Source organism: Oryctolagus cuniculus, chromosome 17 (genome assembly GCF_051225735.1).
Source record: "Oryctolagus cuniculus isolate XC-2025 breed Fujian yellow rabbit chromosome 17, ASM5122573v1, whole genome shotgun sequence".
Lineage (NCBI taxonomy): Eukaryota > Metazoa > Chordata > Mammalia > Lagomorpha > Leporidae > Oryctolagus > Oryctolagus cuniculus.
In genome coordinates, this window is record NC_142883.1 from 33,883,360 (window position 1) to 33,898,988 (window position 15,629).

At 44.8% G+C, this 15,629-nt stretch overlaps 1 protein-coding gene across 37 annotated transcripts in view; it reads right to left on the reverse strand.

The window, feature by feature from the left end:
- Window positions 1–13,699: 13,699 nt before the first annotated feature.
- TEX14 (testis expressed 14, intercellular bridge forming factor) overlaps window positions 13,700–15,629 on the reverse strand; it is a 140,088-nt gene continuing 138,158 nt past the window's right edge. For 36 of the 37 annotated variants that reach the window (XM_089317254.1, XM_051824767.3, XM_070060968.2 and 33 more), the window contains 2 exons: window positions 14,491–14,542; window positions 13,700–14,061 (listed from right to left, as the gene is read on the reverse strand). In XM_089317254.1, coding sequence (XP_089173380.1) covers window positions 14,539–14,542 — 4 coding nt within the window. In that variant the 3' untranslated portion in view covers window positions 13,700–14,061; window positions 14,491–14,538. The remainder of the gene's footprint in view (window positions 14,062–14,490; window positions 14,543–15,629) is intronic. The other variant, XM_089317263.1, reaches the window with a different exon arrangement.

The following is a 15,629-nucleotide window of genomic DNA, read 5'->3' on the forward strand; positions in this document are numbered from 1 at the left end:
AAAAAATCCATGTTACTCACATCCTATATCTTGGTCAAGAAGAGTACAGTACTATAGAAGGGATCTAGATTGTACATCTTGGACAAGATAACTAACTTGCCCAAGCCTTAGTTTCTTCATCTGGAAACTACTGCCTGGTACATGGATTCCACACAATAGAAGTTAGTGTCCTTTCTCACAATCCTCTCCCGTCAGCTATCACTCAGCTGGACTTGGTTCTCTCTTGACTTAGAGTGACATTCCAATTTGGTTGACCATTTTGGGTAAGGAAGAGACTCTTACCTTTTTCTCCATGTTACGTGTATTCCCCCCCCCCCCCCCATAGACCTTATCATATCCAGCATTCTAATATTGACTCCTAAGGATCATCAAGGTTATAGGATGGTCTATGCTCCACACTGACCATTCTCTTCTGCTGAAGTTTTTATTAAAAATTAGCTATAATTAATGATTAGCTTTATGGCAAATTATAATGACATTCTAGTTCTGCCTCCTATTGATTGAGGTTTAAGTATTCCTAAATCATTTCTATTGTCTCAATTTAAAAAAAGATTTATTTATTTGAAAAGCAGAGTTTCACAGAGAGAGGAAGAGACAGAGAGAAAGGGAGAGACAGAGAAATCTTCCACCCACTAGTTCACTCCCCAAATGGCCAGTGCTGGGCCAGCTGAAGCCAGGAACCAGGAGCTTCCTCCAGGTCTCCCACGTGGTAGCAGGGGCTCAACCACTTGGGCCATCTTCTGCTGCTTTTCGCAGGCCATCGGCAGGAAGCAAGATCAGAAGTGGATTAGCCAAGACATGAACTGGCACCTATATGGGACGTTAGCATTGCAGGTGGCAGCTTTACCTGCTATCCCACACCAGCCCCAACCCCAAAGTTATTTCTTTGAAAGGCAGAGAAAGAGAGAGAGAGAGAGAGAGAGAGAGAGATCTTCTCCACCCACTAGTTCACTCCCCAAATGTCCTCAAACTGTTGGGACTGAGCTAGGCCAAAGCCTGGAGACTGGCACTCTGAGTCTCCTATGTGGGTGGCAGGAACACAATTACTTGAGCCATATATCACCTGCTGTCTCCCAGGGTATGTCTTAGCAGGAAGCTGAAATGGAGAGCAGAGCCAGCACTCTAACCCAAGCATTCCTATATGAGATATGGGTGTCCCAAATGGCAGCTCAACCACTGTACCAAACACCCACTCTTATTCCCCTAAATTGAGAGCTTTACAAAGAACAAAAAAACATTGGAATCACCTGAAAGAAACACTTTACTATTTTAATAAGCATCTTTCCAGAGATTCCTTTTATGCATTTACCACATATAAACATTTATTTATAATTTACATGAATAGGGTTCTATTATACCTCCTAGCATACTACGACTAGTAGCATTATTCCATGTTACAGACATCTTTCTGTGTCAATAAACCTATTCTTTTTTTTTTTTTTTTTTTTTTGACAGGCAGAGTGGACAGTGAGAGAGAGAGAGAGAAAGGTCTTCCTTTGCCGTTGGTTCACCCTCCAATGGCCGCCGCGGCCGGCGCACCGCGCTGATCCGATGGCAGGAGCCAGGAGCCAGGTGCTTTTCCTGGTCTCCCATGGGGTGCAGGGCCCAAGCACCTGGGCCATTCTCCACTGCACTCCCTGGCCACAGCAGAGAGCTGGCCTGGAAGAGGGGCAACCGGGACAGAATCCGGCGCCCAAACTGGGACTAGAACCTGGTGTACCGGCGCCGCAAGGCGGAGGATTAGCCTAGTGAGCCGCGGCGCCGGCCAATAAACCTATTCTTTAATATAATTTCTAATTAATCCACTTATGTCCATTCCATAATTAATTTTTATTTTATTTTTTAAAGATTCATGTGTTATTTATTTGAAAGGCAGAGTTATAGAAAGAGGAAGAAATACAGAGACAGACCTTCCCTCCACTAGTTTACTCTCCAAATTGCTGCAAATGGCTGGGGCTGTGCCAGGCCAAAACCAGGAGCCAGGAGCTTCTTTTGGGTCTCCCACATGAATGCAGGGGCCCAAGCACTTGGGCCATCTTCCACTGGTTTCCCAGGCACATGAGCAGGGAGCTGGATCAACAGTGGAACAGCTGGGTCTTGAAATGGTGCTCATATGGGATGCCAGCATCATAGGCAAGAGCTAACCTGCCATGCCAAAACGCTGGCCCCTCCACAGTTTTTTAAAGCCAATCCTTCATTGTTGAACATTTGAGTTGTTTCCGATTCTTCAATATTTTAAATAATGTTGCAATAAGCATCTTTATGTAAATACATGCTTTTTGTATACAATCCAATTTTCTCCTTGACAAAATAGTTCTCAATCACAGCTGCACTTGAAATTTTGTTTAAATAATTTTTTTTGGAAAGGCAGAGAGACAAGAGACAGACAGATAGAAATCTTCTATCTTCTGGTTCACCCCACAAATGCCCACAACAGCTGAGGTTAGGCCAAGCAGAAGCCAGGAACTCCTTCTGGGTCTCCCGTGGGTAGCAGGGACCCAACTACTTGAGCCAACTTCTGTTGTCTCCCAGGGTCCCCATTAGCAGAAAGCTGGAACTGGAAAAGGAGCTGGAACTTGAATCCAGGCAGCCCAATATGGGATGCAGGGGCCCCAAGTAGCAACTTGGCTGCTGTGACAAACATCCCCCACCCCCAACTGTAGATTTACCTGGAGAGCTTTTAAAAGCCCAGGCTTTTCTTTTTTCTTTCTTTCTTTCTTTCTTTTTTTTTTTTGACAGGCAGAGTGGACAGTGAGAGAGAGAGACAGAGAGAAAGGAGTCCAGGCTTTTAAAATGAACTCAATCAAGTAATTGAGGGATGAAGTCTGTGCATCAGTTTTTGATTAAAAACTCCTCTGGTGGTTTTAATGCACACCCAGGGTTAAGGACCACTGCTTCGGAAAAAAGACGTCTCAGGCTCACATTGTGGTAGTAGATAAAGCCACAGCCTGCGATGCTGGGATCCCATATGGATGCCAGTATGTATCCCGGCTGCTCCACTTCTGATCCAGCTTCCTGCTAATGGCCTGGGAAAGGCAGGGGAGAATGGCCTAAATGTGGGTAGACCTGGAAGAAGCTCCTGGCTTTGGCCTGACTTATTCCCAGCCACGTGGCCATCTGGGGAGTGAACCGCTAGAAGAAAGATCTCTCTCTCCTTCTCTGTAACTCTTTCAAGTAATTAAATAAATCTTAAAAAAAAAAAAGAAACAAATTCCTCTCTATTAAAAAAATTGTACAGGAGACAGCAGCATCAGCACCACCTGGGAGCTTAATACATGCAGAAGAGGCTGGTGCCATGGTATAACGGGTAAAGCCACCACCTGCAGTGCCAGCGTCCCATATGGGCACTGGTTCAAGTCCCAGCTGCTTTACTTCCCATGCAGCTCTGCTATGGCCTGGGAAAGCAGTAGGGGATGGCTCAAGTCCTTCAGAAGGACTGGAAGGGGAAGACATGAAAGAGGTGGAAGACCTTTGAAAGAGGCTTCTGGCTCCTGGCTCTGGATCGTCCCAGCTCTGGCCATTGTGGGCATTTGGGGAGTGAACCAGTGGGTGGAAGACTCACTCTCTCTCTCTCTCTCTCTCTCTCTCTCTCTCTCTCTCTGCCTCTCTGTAACTCTGCCTTTCAAATAAGTAAATAAATATTTTTAAAAAATACATGCAGAAGCTTGGGGTTCCCCTCAACCCTACTCATTCAGATTCTATTTTAACAGGATCTCCAAGTGACTCACATGTATGATAAAATTTCTAAAATAATGGTTTAAAAGGAACTTCAAGTTCAAAAAATTTTCATATTTAAAATACACACTACAAGCAGTATTGTGGTGCAAAGGGTTGAAGCTGCCACTTGCAATGCTGGCATCCCACATCACAGAACCAGTTCTAGTCCAGGCTGCTCTGCTTCCTATCCAGCTCCCTGCTAACACTGCTGGGAAGGCAGCCTACGATGGGCCAAGTACTTGCGTCCCTGTCACCCATGTGGGAGAACCAGATGGAGTTCTAGGCTCCTGGTTTCTACCAGACCCACATCCGGCCACTGCAGCCATTTGGGGAGGGAACCAGCAGATGGAAGATCTCTCTCTCTCTCACCCCCCCTCCCCCATCACTCTGCCTTTCAAGTAAGCAAATAAATGCTTTTTAAAAATTTAAAAATATAAAATACATAATGACAAATATTCCTTCAGATAAGTAATACCAATTTGTTCCCCAACACAGCGAATGATGTCTGTTTCTCCACACTCTCACTCACTGGAGATATTACCAGTATTTTTCCTCAATATCCTGTTTTACTTTGCATTTCTTTTACTAATGAAACTGGACATCTTTTAATATGCTAATTGTCCATATGTATTGCTTTTGTTGTGAATTCTTTACCTATTTTTCTATTAGGTTGTTTATCTTTTCTACAGATCTTTGAATATTAGGAATACAATCTTTTTGTGTATTAGTATATTGCAATTATTCTCACCATGTTTGTTGGCTTTATCCTTGTTCAGGAAATATTGGTAGTAAACAAATTTTACATTTTTATGTACTAAAATCGATATCTCTTCTCACCCTGAGACCATGGCTTAGAAAAGCTTTCTTCAGGGGCTAGAATTGTGGCACAGCTGGTTAAGCTGCTACCTGTGATGCCACCATCCCATACAGGTGCTGGTTTGAGCCCCAGCTGCTCCACTTCCAATCCAGCTCCTTGCTCATGCACCTGAGAAAGCAGCAGTAGACAGCCCAAGTGCTTGGGCCCCTGCATTCATGTGGGATGAAGCTCCAGGCTCCTGAGTTCAGCCTGGCCCAGTCCTGGCTATTGTTGCTATTTGGAGCGTGAACCAGCAGACGGAAGATCTCTCTCTCTCTTCCTCCCTTTTGTCCTCTCTCTGTAACTCTGCATTTCAAGTAAATAAATAAAACCTTAAAAAAAAAGCTTTCTTCACTCCAAGACTATAAAATAGTCACCTATATTTTCTTAATTTTTATATCTGTTTTTACATTTAAATACTTGATTAAACAGATATTTATTTTTTGGTACAAGGACCCAGTTTTTATATCTTTCCAAACAACTAGTAAGTTATCCCAGTATCATCTATTAAAGAATCTGGTTTGAGGCCGGCGCCGCGGCTCACTAGGCTAATCCTCCACCTAGCGGCGCCGGCACACCAGGTTCTAGTCCCGGTCGGGGCGCCGGATTCTGTCCCGGTTGCCCCTCTTCCAGGCCAGCTCTCTGCTGTGGCCCGGGAGTGCAGTGGAGGATGGCCCAAGTCCTTGGGCCCTGCACCCCATGGGAGACCAGGAAAAGCACCTGGCTCCTACCTTCGGATTAGTGCGGTACGCCGGCCGCGGTGGCCATTGGAGGGTGAACCAACGGCAAAAGGAAGACCTTTCTCTCTGTCTCTCTCTCTCACTGTCCACTCTGCCTGTCAAAAAAAAAAAAAAAAAAAAAAAGAATCTGGTTTGACACACATCATCTCATATGCTAAATTCCCAACCTTTACACTTCAAGGTGATTTTTTTAGTCTATTATATTCTATATATCTTTCCATTTCTATATCAATGTCATACCTTGTCAATAATTGCAGCCTTTAAGATGTTTATTTATTTTGTATACATTTGAAATGCAGAGAGACAGAGACAGAAAACTACTATCTGCTGGCTCATTTCTCAAATGCCCACAACAGTCAGGGCTGGGCCCAGCTGAAGGCTGGAGCCTGGTGCTCAATCCAGGTCTCCTAAGCAGGTGGCAGGGACCCAGGTGTTTGAGCCCTCATCTGCAGTCTCCAGGGTGCACATCAGCAGGAAGCTGGAATGGGAAGCAGAGCTGAGACTAGAACCCAGGTGCTGCAATATAGGACAAGGGCAACTTGACCAGCATCTTAACTGCTGTGCTAAATAGCCAGCCCAATTATTGCAGCTTTACACTGTACCTTACTATCTGATGGGACGATTCTCTCTTACTTTTTTCAGTCATGCACTTAAAGAAAGCCCTTTAATTTTTCTCCACCATTGTCTTAACCTGTTCAGTGATGCTACAAAACAAAACCTGAGAACGAATACTTTACTTTTTAAAAAATAAAGGGCTTATTTAACTCACAGTTTCGGAGGACCAAGAGTACGACTGGCATTGGCTTCTGGCAAGGCCCTCATAATGGACAGCATCAGATGGTGGGAGCCCATGAAAGGGAGAGGAAAGAGGGGGACAGATTTGAGAGATCACACAGGCAGGATTTGCCTCAAAAGCTGAATTGTAACAACCCATCCTAGTGGCAACAATTCCAGTTCTACAACTCACTCCCAAGAGATGGGCATTAATCCTTTCCAAGGATGATGCTCCTAGTAATCTAATGGTCTCCCACTGGGTCTCACCTCTTAAGGGTCCTATCACCTCTCAATACTGTTACATTGGGGGCCAAGCCTCTAGTCCATAAACACTTGGGATACAAACCTCATCCTAGCCATATCAACTACACAACTAATAATATTCAAATAGAGAGTGGATTTTACTTATTTAGCTTCCAGAGGACAAATCTATTTTCAAGTTTTTTGGGGCATGTCACTATTTTTTTAAGATTTATTTATTTATTTGAAAGTTAGAGTTACATACAGAGAGAAGGAAAGGCAGAGAAAGAGATAGAGAGAGGTCTTCCATTCGCTGGTTCACTCCCCAATTGGCCGCAATAGCCGGAGCTGCGCCGATCCGAAGCCAGGAACCAGGAGCTTCTTCTGGGTCTCCCATGCGGGTGCAGGAGCCTAGGGACTTGGGCCATCTTCTAATGCTTTCCCAGGCCACAGCAAAGAGCTGGATCAGAAGTGGAGCAGCCAGGACTCAAAATGGCGCCCATATGGAATGCCGGCACTGCAGGTGGCAGCTTTACCCACTATACCACAGTGCCAGCCCCCAGGGGGCACCTCACTATTAACCATTTCTGTAACATCAACACAATGTTACTATTAGCATTCAGAAAGGGGCCAAAAGCAGTGTATTTGGGGGAAAGCAACTGCAACCCTAATCTGCAAAAAAAATTTTAAAGATGTATTTATTTACTTGAAAGAGTTACACAGAGAGAGGAGAGGCAGAGAGAAAGGTCTTCCATACGATGGTTCACTCCCAGATGGCCACAATGGCCAGAGCTGTGCTGATCTGAAGCCAGGAGCCAGGAGCCTGTTCCAGGTCTCCCACGTGGGTGCAGGGGCCCAAGCACTTGGGCCATCTTCTACTGTTTTCCCAGGTCATAGCAGAGCTGGATCGGAAATGGAGCAGCTGGGACTCAAACAAGTGACCATATGGGATACCAGCACTGCAGGCAGCAGCTTTTACCAACTATTCCACAGCGCCAGCCCCTTCTGCAAATTTTTAATAACTTAAATTTCCACAGGTGCTCCAGCAATTTCACTGAATAGTGAGTCATTATTTATTAATCATCTGCTGTGCATCTGGAACTCACTACATTGTCTCTTTCCCATCATGAGAAAAAGTGAAAGACGCAGTATGTTCCAGAAATTCAGTATGAAACCCAACAGGAGACAATGGAATGGGGATGGGATTCCACAATGTTTTTTAAAGATTTATTTTATTTATTTGAAAGACAGAGTTACAGAGAGAGGTAGAGACAGAGAGAGAGGTTTTCCATCCGCTGGTTCATTCCCCAGATGGCTGCAACAGCCGGAGCCGCGCCAGTCCAAAGCCAGGAGCCAGCAGCTGCTTCTGGTCTCCCATGTGGGTGCAGGGGCCCAAGGATGTGGGTCATCCTCTACTGCTTTCCCAGGCCATATCAGAGAGCTAGATCGAAAGAGGAGCAGCCGGGATTAGAACTGGCACCCATATGGGATGCTGGCGCTTCAGGCCAGGGCTTTAACCCACTACACCACAGCGCCGGCCCCGGGATTCTATTTTTAACCTAAAGTTAGCTGTTGGTACACTTTCCTAATTCTACAACTTTGCTCAGGGCATTCCTCGAGCTATAATCTCGGGGAAGGCTACTGCGTCTTACTGCAAGTATATAAATGTTTGCTCCGGTATAATCTTGGGAATCTCACAGACTCTCTTTGGGAAGTCTCCTCTTTTGTAAATAGAGATAAAATACACAACTTCTTTTGTTGTGTTTAAAATAATCACTCAGGGGAGCAGGCATTTAGCCTAGCAGTTGTTTCCTACATCCCGTATCACAGTAGTTGGAGGTTCAGTTCCTGGCTCCAGCCCATGAATCCTGCTTCCTGCCAATCCAGACCCTGGGAGGCAGCAGGGATGGCTTGCGCAGTTGGGTTCCTGCTACTGACATGGGAGACTTAGATTGAATTCCTGGCTCCCGGCACATCCCCAGCTATTGCAGGCGTTTGGGGAGTGAACCAGTGTATGTGGGTTCTTTCTATCTGTGTCTCTCAAATAAACAAATACATTAAAACACACACACATGCACACACACAGCAAATGTTTGTTGAGCACCTAATATTTTTGCCGGTTCAGGTTCTGTGCCAGGAGCTAGGGATACTTAAGTACAAATCAGGCATGATCGCTGGCCTTGTGGAGCTTGCAGCTGTATGCGAGCAATAGCGGGTAGAGCATTCTACTGGTTTGTAAATGTGCTACACACAAGGAAATAAAAGTATGGTCTATGTGTTGGATACGGGAAGAGGGTGGGCGTGGTACTAAAGAAGAATTTTACAGAGGGTTCTAACCTAGTCTAGGTGCAGGGACTTCAAAACACTCCCTGAGGCAGTGAAGTGCTGAGGAATGAACAATGAGGTAGCTACATATAGGGGAAGAGTCGTTCTGGGTAAAGAGAACAGTATGTGTCATGATGTATTTGAAGAAATGAAAGAAGTCCAGTGCTTCTCAGTATAGTGGGCAAAGATATGAACATGGGAATGAAGTAATTATTTTTGTATGTTTAAAAGATCACTGTAGGGCTGGCGCCACGGCTCAATAGGCTAATCCTCCGCCTAGCGGCGCTGGCACACCGGGTTCTAGTCCCAGTCGGGGCGCCGGATTCTGTTCCGGTTGCCCCTCTTCCAGGCCAGCTCTCTGCTATGGCCCGCGAGTGCAGTGGAGGATGGCCCAAGTGCTTGGGCCCTGCACCCCATGGGAGACCAGGAGAAGCACCTGGCTCCTGCCTTCGGATCAGCACAGTGCGCTGGTTGCAGCGCACCGGCCGTGGCGGCCATTGGAGGGTGAACCAACGGCAAAGGAAGACCTTTCTCTCTGTCTGTCTCTGTCACTGTCCACTCTGCCTGTCAAAAAAAAAAAAAAAAAAAAAATCACTGTAAAGGAAAAAGGAAAGCAAGAGGACCAAAGAAATCTTAAAAAAATGTTTTATCCAACTTTTGATTAGAAGCTTTGACAGTCAGTTTTCCTTGTAGTGCTTGACATATGGGAGCCACTCAAAAAGTGATTTCTTAAGTGTGGGAATGGATAGAAGCAGCTACTTGAGGAAGCTGCTGCAATGGTCCAGGCAAGAGGATAGTGGAAATAGAAAGAGAGAGACTTGGTCTAAGTAACATATATTCTGGAGGCTGATACAAATAAGTTTCAATGATTGAATTTTTGAAGTAAAGGGCAGAGGAATGAGAGTCAAGGATGATTCCTGGATTTCTAGTCTGATGACTGACTGGACAATATCACCTCTGACTGGAGGTAGAGGAGGTCAAGACTATGAGTTCAGTACTGGGTATGTCAGTAAGTTAACTGAAAGAAATCCAAGTGGAGACCTCGAACATAAGGGTAGATGGAGGGGGCCAGCGCTGTGCTGTAGTGGGTAAAGCTGCCGCCTGCAGTGCTGGAATCCCATATGGGCGCTGGTTTGAGTCCTGGCTGCTCCACTTCTGATCCAGCTCTCTGCTATGGCCTGGGAAAGCAGCAGAAGATGGTCCAAGTCCTTGGGCCCCTGCATCCACGTGGGAGACCCAGAGGAAGCTCCTGGTTTTGGATCAGCACAGCTCCAGCCATTGCAGCTATCTGGGGAGTGAAGCAGCGGATGAAAGACCTCTCTCTCTGCCTCTGTCTCTCTGTAACTCTGCCTTTCAAATAAATAAATAATCTTTAAAAAAAAAGCAGGGGGTAGATGGAGATGTCTGGCCTAGACTCATAACAGCAATCAGTATACAGATGCTAACTAAAGCCAAGGGAGTAAATATAGTCTCTTAAAAGGAAAACTGAGTGAGAAAAAATCGAGGCAGAGTCTCTCAAGGAGGCTGAGGTGGAGTAATCAGAGATAGAATGAAAAACCAGAGTACAACATCAAGGAAGCCAAGGGCTTCTGCTGAAAGAACACATGTCATTGAGGTCAGAGTGTCTATGCAATTTAGGAACATGGAAGGCATTAGTGATCTTAGTGACTGCTGAATAACGGAAGGAGTAGAGTTCAGGTTCTAGTGGGTTGAGAGGGAGGTGAGTTGCTGAAGATAGTAGGTATAAACTCTTTCAAGAAATCTAACTGCAGTGAGAGAAGAGCCGTGGAGTAATTGCTGGAAATAGAAGTGAGATCCAGGAAATTTTTTTAAAGATTTTATTTATTTTATTTGAGAGGTAGAGTTATAGTAAGAGCGAGAGACAGAAAAGTCCTCCTTCCGTTGGTTCATTCCTCAAATGGCTGCATCAGCTAGAGCTGCACCAATCCGAAGCCAGGAGCCAGGCACTTCTTCCCAATCTCTCACATGGGTGCAGGGGTCCAAGGACTTGGGCCATCTTGTATTGCTTTCCCAGGCCATAGCAGAGAGCTGGATTGGCAGTGAAGCAGTCAGGACTAGAACTGGAGCCCATATGGGATGCTGGCACTGCAGGTGGAGGGTTAACCTACTGCACCATGGCACAGGCCCCCCAGGGAATTGTTTTTAAAGATAGGAAAATACAAGTGTGTTAATTATGACCAAAAAAAGTAATAATAAAGGGACAGAAGCTACTGGAAAAAAAAGAAAAAGATGTTAACTTGAGGAGGCTAATCCTGAGCAGACAGGAAATGGGAATGGCCTAAAAAGGAAGTGGGGCATCCTCTTCAGTTTAACAGGAAGCAGAGTAAAAAGAACAGATGAGAAGAGGCCCAAGGCCAGTTCAGGTTAGAATGCTCCACCTATAACTGTTGCTCTATTCTACAGAAATAGATGTGATCATGTGAGGTGATTTGATGGTGAAAAGCTAAACTAATTCCCATCTGATGGTTTCTATTTTCTCTTAGAGTTGGAGGTGATGTCTCTGTTGAGGGCTGATGGGAAGCGAGGGATGAAAGTTTAAAACAGCTGATGAGAGTGGGAGAAGACACATACTGAAAGAGCAGCAGGACAAGAAAAAAGATTACTGTATGTGTATATAGTATCTGTTCCCTAATAATTACTCTATAACCAATAAGTAGTATCTACCAATATAACTGTTAATATTGGCCAATCTTACAGTCAGAAGTCTACTCCATTGATTGATTATATGTGTTCAACCTGTAGATCTTATGAATATTAATGCCATACTAATTTACCACTTATTATGATAATACTACATTTTTATGTATGTTGGTTTTGTTTCACAAATTAATTTTTTTTTATTTGAGAAGAGAGACAGATAGAGATGGTTCCTGCCCACTAGTTTATTTCTCAAACACTCACAACAGCCGGGGGAGGCAAGAGGAAGCCACAAAACTGGGAGTCAGGAACTAAATCCAGGTCTTCCACACAGATGGGAGGAATGCAACTATTTCAGCCATCATGGCTAGGATCTACACTAGCAGGAAGCTAGAGTCAGGAGCCAAAGGGTCAGGGACTGAACACAGGTACTCAGTGCAGCACAAAGGTATGCTAACAAGTACCTTAACTGCTGGGCCAAGTGTCTATCCCAGAATAAGGTGTTTTTTGTTTTTTTGTTTTTTGAGAAAAGGACTGCATTGTCAATCTCTGTATCCCTCAAGGTTTCTTTCACATACTGTTTTCTACTTGTTACAATAGCAAGTAATTGTTCACTTGGTTTGAAACGGTCAGGCAGATTTGTGCCTTTGCATTTTATCTGTGCAGGGTAAAACTTCTGGGAGCTAAGAAGTATAAATATGACATCCACAACAGGAAATATTCAGTTTCCACAAATAAAGCAGGAAATACTCAGAATAAAACATTAGGTAGCAAGTACTGTACAGCAGCATACGACTTCCAAGAAAAGGTTTTCATTGATATGTGAAGACTCCAAACTGGAGGTAGATGAAGGTACATAAATCCTAAAAAAAAAAACAAGTTAGATACAAAAATATATCTAGGGGCCGGTGCTGTGGCAGAGTGGGTAAAGCTGTGCTGCCTGCAGTACCGGCATCCCATATGGGTACTGGTTCGTGTCCCGGCTGCTCCACTTTTGATTCAGCTCTCTGCTGTGGCCTGGGAAAGCAGTGGAAGATGGCCCAAGTCCTTGGGCCCCTGCACCCATGTGGGAAGACTGAGAGGAAGCTCCTGGCTCCTGGCTTCGGATCAGAATAGCTCCAATTGTTGCGGTCAATTGGGGAGTGAACCATCGGATGGAAGACCTCTCTCTCTCTCTCTCTCTCTCTCTCTGCCTCTCCTTCTCTCTCTGTGTAACTCCAACTTTCAAATAAATAAATAAATCTTTAAAATATATATATATATATATATTTGGCCAGTTATCTCTTTATTTTTATTTTATTTTTTTATTTTTTGACAGGCAGAGTGGACAGTGAGAGAGACAGAGAGAAAGGTCTTCCTTTTGCCGTTGGTTCACCCTCCAATGGCTGCCGCGGCCGGCGCGCTGTGGCCAGTGCACCGCACTGATCCGATGGCAGGAGCCAGGTACTTATCCTGGTCTCCCATGGGGTGCAGGGCCCAAGCACTTGGGCCATCCTCCACTGCACTCCCTGGCCACAGCAGAGAGCTGGCCTGGAAGAGGGGCAACCGGGACAGAATCCGGTGCCCCGACCGGGACTAGAACCCGGTGTGCCGGCGCCACAAGGCGGAGGATTAGCCTAGTGAGCCACGGCGCCGGGACCAGTTATCTCTTGTGATAGAGATAGATTAGAGAAAATTTTGTCATCTTGGTCTTACCACAAATTTCATTCCTCCAACACACTGATGATATGAGGTGTATAATGCAAAATACACAGAGATGCAGTTAGTTCATTTATATCTTAAGCTTTTATGCTACCTATATTTTCACTATGTGAGCAAATTCAAGCTGGAAAGGGAATACAGAAATTTTGGCCAAGTGGACAGGCAGTATTTCTATTATAAATCACAGGCAGCTGTTGCCAGTTTGGATGTATGATAGGTGGTAGTGGTAGCTGCTTATATGCCAAACTTTTTTCTTTTTTAATTTACTTATTTGACAGGTTGAGCTATAGACAGAGAGAGAGAGAGACAGAGAGAAAGATCTTCCTTCTGTTGGTTCACCCCAAAAGTGGCCGCCTGGCTGGTGCTGTGCCAATCCGAAGCCAGGAGCCAGGTGCTTCTTCCTGGTCTCCCATGCGGGTGCAGGGGCCCAAGCATTTGGGCCATCCTCCACTGCCTTCCAGGGCTACAGCAGAGAGCTAGAGTGGAAGAGGAGCAACCGGGACTAGAACCCGGTGCTCAAATGGGATGCCAGCGCTGCAGGTGGAGGATTAACCAAGTGAACCACAGTGCCGGCCCATATATGTCAAACTTAGTAACAGAAGTGGAATACTCTTTTGGTGACAATCCTCTGCTCCCAACTCCCATTAACTCAGACACACAAAAAAATCTTACACAGCTGACATCTAACTGGCAATTCAAAGTAAGCACTTTATTATGTAACAGAAATTAAAGCTTTCAAAAGTTTACATCAACAAAACCAAAAAGCCATTCTGGACACATGAAAAAAATTTTTACAATCAAAACTACCTTTCTCAAATCTGACTAAAAACAAACAGTTAAATGTGCTGCCAACAGGGCCAAACCATTACGTCTACTATGGCAGCTGAACAAAGTGTAAGTTACAGAACCGGAACCACTGCCCCAATAGCAACTGAAGCGGATGAAAGAAGAAAGGAGCTCACAACCAGGGCACTCAAACTCAGGCCAGGAATCCACCCACGATCCAAGTCCAGTCAGTCGGACAAGTCACTCTGATCCAGAACGATTATCCTGTGTGTATGTTTTTGAAAGAAAAAAAAAGGAAGTTTGTATGTATATTTTTTAAAGACACAAACAACATCCTCTTTCTATTCAACTGAACCAAGGGAAATGAATCTGGGTCTTTCTAATCAAGGGGATTATGTTCAGCAGGGTATCATGGAAAGACAAATAACTACCATGCAATCAACAGTAGCATCTTCTGTACTTCAAATATATTAAAACTGTTCTTGATTTTATCATTTATTTAATCAAAGTTGGCATTAATCTCATTTTATATTTTAGTGAACTATAAACATAACCATTTTAAAAATTGAGCAACCTTGTCTGAATTCAAGTCTTTGTCACTAATGTCCATCTAGATGTGGTAAATGTTTTAACTCTGCTCATACTGTCCATAAACAGTAAATTCTGACTTACAAACATCTGATATCTCTTTACCTGGATGGTTCGGACCAACCCAGTCGCTTCCAAAAACAGGGTTTTAGTTCATCTTGATGAAATATAGGGAGAAGAAACAAACAACCCGATTATGTTCTGGGTCAATGGATGGCAGAATTCAGAATTCATATTAGTGCTCTCTCTAGTTTAGGGTAGATTGTGTTTTCTATAGTGGTTTTCCTATTCTACAGAGGATTTTTAAAAATATTTATTTATTTATTTATTTGAAAGAGTTACACGGAGGGGCTGGCGCTGTGGCACAGCGGGTTAAAGCCCTGGCTTGAAGCACCAGCATCTCATATGGGCACTGGTTCTGGTCCTGGCTGCTCCTCTTCCAATCCAGCTCTCTGCTATGGCCTGGGATAGTAGTGGAAGTCCTTGGGCCCCTCCACCCATATGGGAGACCCAGAGGAAGCTCATGGCTCCTGGCTTTGGATCAGCACAGCTCAGGCTGTTGCAGCCATCTGGGGAGTAAACCAGTGGATGGAAGATCTTTCTCTCTGTTTCTGCCTCTCTCTGTAACTCTGTCTTTCAAAAAAATAAAATATATCTTAAAAAAAAAAAAAGATTTACACAGAGAGAGAAGGAGAGGCAGAGAGAGAGAAAGAGAGAGAGAGAGGTCTTCCATCCGATGGTTCACTCCCCAGTTGGCTGCAATGGCGGGAGCTTCGCTGATCTACAGCCAGGAGCAAAAGCTTCCTCCGGGTCTCCCACGCAGGTGCAGGGACCCAAGGACTTGGGCCATCCTCTACTGCTTTCCCAGGCCACAGCAGAGAGCTGGATCAGAAGTGGAACAGCCAGGACTCAAACTGGCACCTATATGGGATGCTGGCACTGCAGGTGTGGCTTTACTTGCTATACCACAGCACGTGCCTCCAGAGAATCTAAGAACACACTTAATAGCACTCCTGCCCCCATCATTCTATAGCTCCCTGCCATAGCAATGGACACTGCTCACACTAGGTCACAAAGTCCCTCCATTATCTCCTCAGCGAAGTCAATACTAGGTAAAAGGCCACACACTTTATTTCCTGTGCCAGTCAGGGTTCTGAAGGAAACGATGTATCGTATCCATGACTGGCTCAAGTACATATTCCTTCATGAAATTATTACATACACAGGTGCAGATAGAGTTAAGG